We start from the raw sequence: 2,525 nt of genomic DNA on the forward strand, positions 1-2,525 counted from the left end.
ACAAAGGAAATATGAGTAAGTGAAGTTGTGGTGTTTGCCATTTATTTATGTGTCTGATATAGCTGGAAACCTCTGAGACTTGACAACTGCTCCTTTTCAAAGATACTCAAAAGATTCAAATGTCCTCTATGTTTATTATATATATGCACACATATACATATAAATGAATGTATATATAGTGAGAGTCAGAGGGAGGGGAGACAAAGAGAGAACACATCACCATGTACCACTGGCTGATGGCCTGTAACTCATAATGTAGATGAGATTAGCCTTGAACTTATAGAAATCTTTCTGCTCTGGTCTCCTAATGTTGGGTTATAGGTGTGTGCCACTATGCCTGGCCCTAAATTTTAGATAATGAAAACTTGATAAATATAATTATATGACATTTAGCAAATATGAGACAAAAAAGTGCTTATCATGGAAGTAAGAACCTGCCCTGGCTGGCCTAGTACTCACTATATAGACCAGACTGGCCTCAAACTCACAGAGACCCACCTGCCTCTGCCTCCCAAGTGCTGGGATTACCATGGCTGGCAAGAATAAAGAGGTCAGTGGGAATGACGGGGACAGCAGGGTTAATGGGAGAGAAAAATGCCCAAAATACATTATGCGCATGTATGAAATTATAAAGGAATAATAAGAAATGAAATATTTCATTTAAAAATATCACCCTTAGCAATACTGTATTGATCTGTGTGCCTTTTTTGCAATTCTGGCTATAGGGGTAACAGTTTATGGATGCTTGATCTAAAGATTAGAGGTTCTCTTACCTGATCACTTCTCTAACTACAGATTTAAAGTCTTTTTCCCATCCGGACATTCTGTAGGATAACTTCACTTGGCTTAAATCTCCATATTGTGCTGATATTAGCAATCTAACCTCTCTTCCAAAACAGAGAACACAGGGAAAAAATAGAAATTGGGACCCTCTCCAGGAAATAAAATTACAATGTATATCCCATAATTAGAATGAGTTAAAAATGTGAACATGAAGCAAAACCTTCACCGGATGCTATTTCTGGAATGACTGAATTATTAGGCATTTTTATGAATAAGAAAAAAGGAAAAAAAACACAAACCCTACCTGGGCCATGCCAGTAAGTCTGAGGCCTCCTGGCAGAGTTTCCGTGCGTCTCTGCTGCTGGCCCTTCACTTTTTTCTTCGTAGGCCTCTTCATAACTTTAGTCATGGAAACAAACTCTACATCAGAGTCTGCATCTTCTGTGCTTCTTTTTTGGCTATTGCAGCCAGCGGGAAACTCAAAAGATGAACGAGACCCCTGTGTCAAGTTATCACCTGAAGGCCTGATTCTCTGAATTTGGGAATTTTCCTTAATTAAAAAGAAGAACCTATAACAAGGCAGGCTAGGGAGGAGAGCAAGCACTCTCTGAAAAGAGCTCATTTGATACTAGTATCTTTATTTGGCAATTACAACCCTGAAATGGTGAGATGTTAGAGAACCAGAGAAGACAGGTGAGGAGAGCAGGTGCAGGCTTACCCTGCGGCCCAAGTTATTGAGGCAAGGCACTGGGCAGGAGTCTGCTTGCACCTGATTTTTGACACAGCTGTTTTCATTTACTTTATCACAGACTCCATTGTGGTATCTGGTTTGGCATCTAGATTGTCTGGGACATGGTATTCCACCTTTTGACAGAAAATCCTCAGCAGTCCTGGTTCTGATTAAGATTCAGATCAGCTCTGCTGAAAAACTTTCTGATGTCATTGGTCTTCTGTACTGTCCTGAGAGTCAAATGTCTCTTGGTGATGTGTTATACCTGAAGGTACCTCCAAGGCCACCCTTCCAAAACTGAATCTCTTATTTTCCCCACACTTCCTCATGTGACCTCTCCTGACAGATGTATCACTGTGCTGGATAGCTTTACTGTCAACTTGACACACCTGGTTGAGGGAGCCTCAATTGGGGAATTTCCTCTATTGGACTGGCCTGTGGTCATGTCGAGGGGCATCTTCTTGATGAGTGATATGGGAGAGTCCAGCCCACTGTGGGTGGTGCCACCCCTGGGCAGATGGGCCTACGTTGCATAAGAAAGCAGGCTGAGCAGGGGCCAGGGAGCAAGCCAGTAAGCCGTGTTCCTCCATGGCCTGTGTTCCAGCTCCTGTCTCCAGGTTCCTGCCCTGAGTTCCTACCTTGGCCTCCCTGATGAACTGTGACCTGGGATTCAGAGTTGGATTCAGAAACAGGTACAAAGCTGGACTGAAAAAAGAGTTCTGACTTTGAGAACACACCATGCAACCTATCTTCCTCCCAACATGGGTTCACAAGCCTTTGGCTCCCTGGTACATGTGAGGCCGGTCCCCATCCCTAGGCTCATCCCACATCTTGACATCCTGCTTCCTACCCTTGTTGACTGCTGTTTCAACCACTGAAGGACACATGTGCTAAAAGAACTAGATAGCCTGTGCTTGTCTGCTGTAGGTACACAGCCTGCTCTCTCCTCTAGAAGCCTAAAATAACCAGAAGGAGACCAGAGTGGCACATGAATGATCGTCTAACATATGAC

At 43.3% G+C, this 2,525-nt stretch overlaps 1 protein-coding gene across 1 annotated transcript in view; it reads right to left on the reverse strand.

The window, feature by feature from the left end:
- The window catches only part of LOC103740750 (MORC family CW-type zinc finger protein 1), a 129,653-nt gene that overhangs the window by 76,170 nt on the left and 50,958 nt on the right, over positions 1 to 2,525 (reverse strand). The window contains exon 6 of the mRNA XM_008841434.1: positions 1,088 to 1,388. Within this exon, the coding sequence (XP_008839656.1) occupies positions 1,088 to 1,388 (301 nt within the window). The remainder of the gene's footprint in view (positions 1 to 1,087; positions 1,389 to 2,525) is intronic.

This window comes from Nannospalax galili, unplaced genomic scaffold (genome assembly GCF_000622305.1).
Source record: "Nannospalax galili isolate Female #2095 unplaced genomic scaffold, S.galili_v1.0 scaffold261, whole genome shotgun sequence".
In the NCBI taxonomy this organism is placed as follows: domain Eukaryota; kingdom Metazoa; phylum Chordata; class Mammalia; order Rodentia; family Spalacidae; genus Nannospalax; species Nannospalax galili.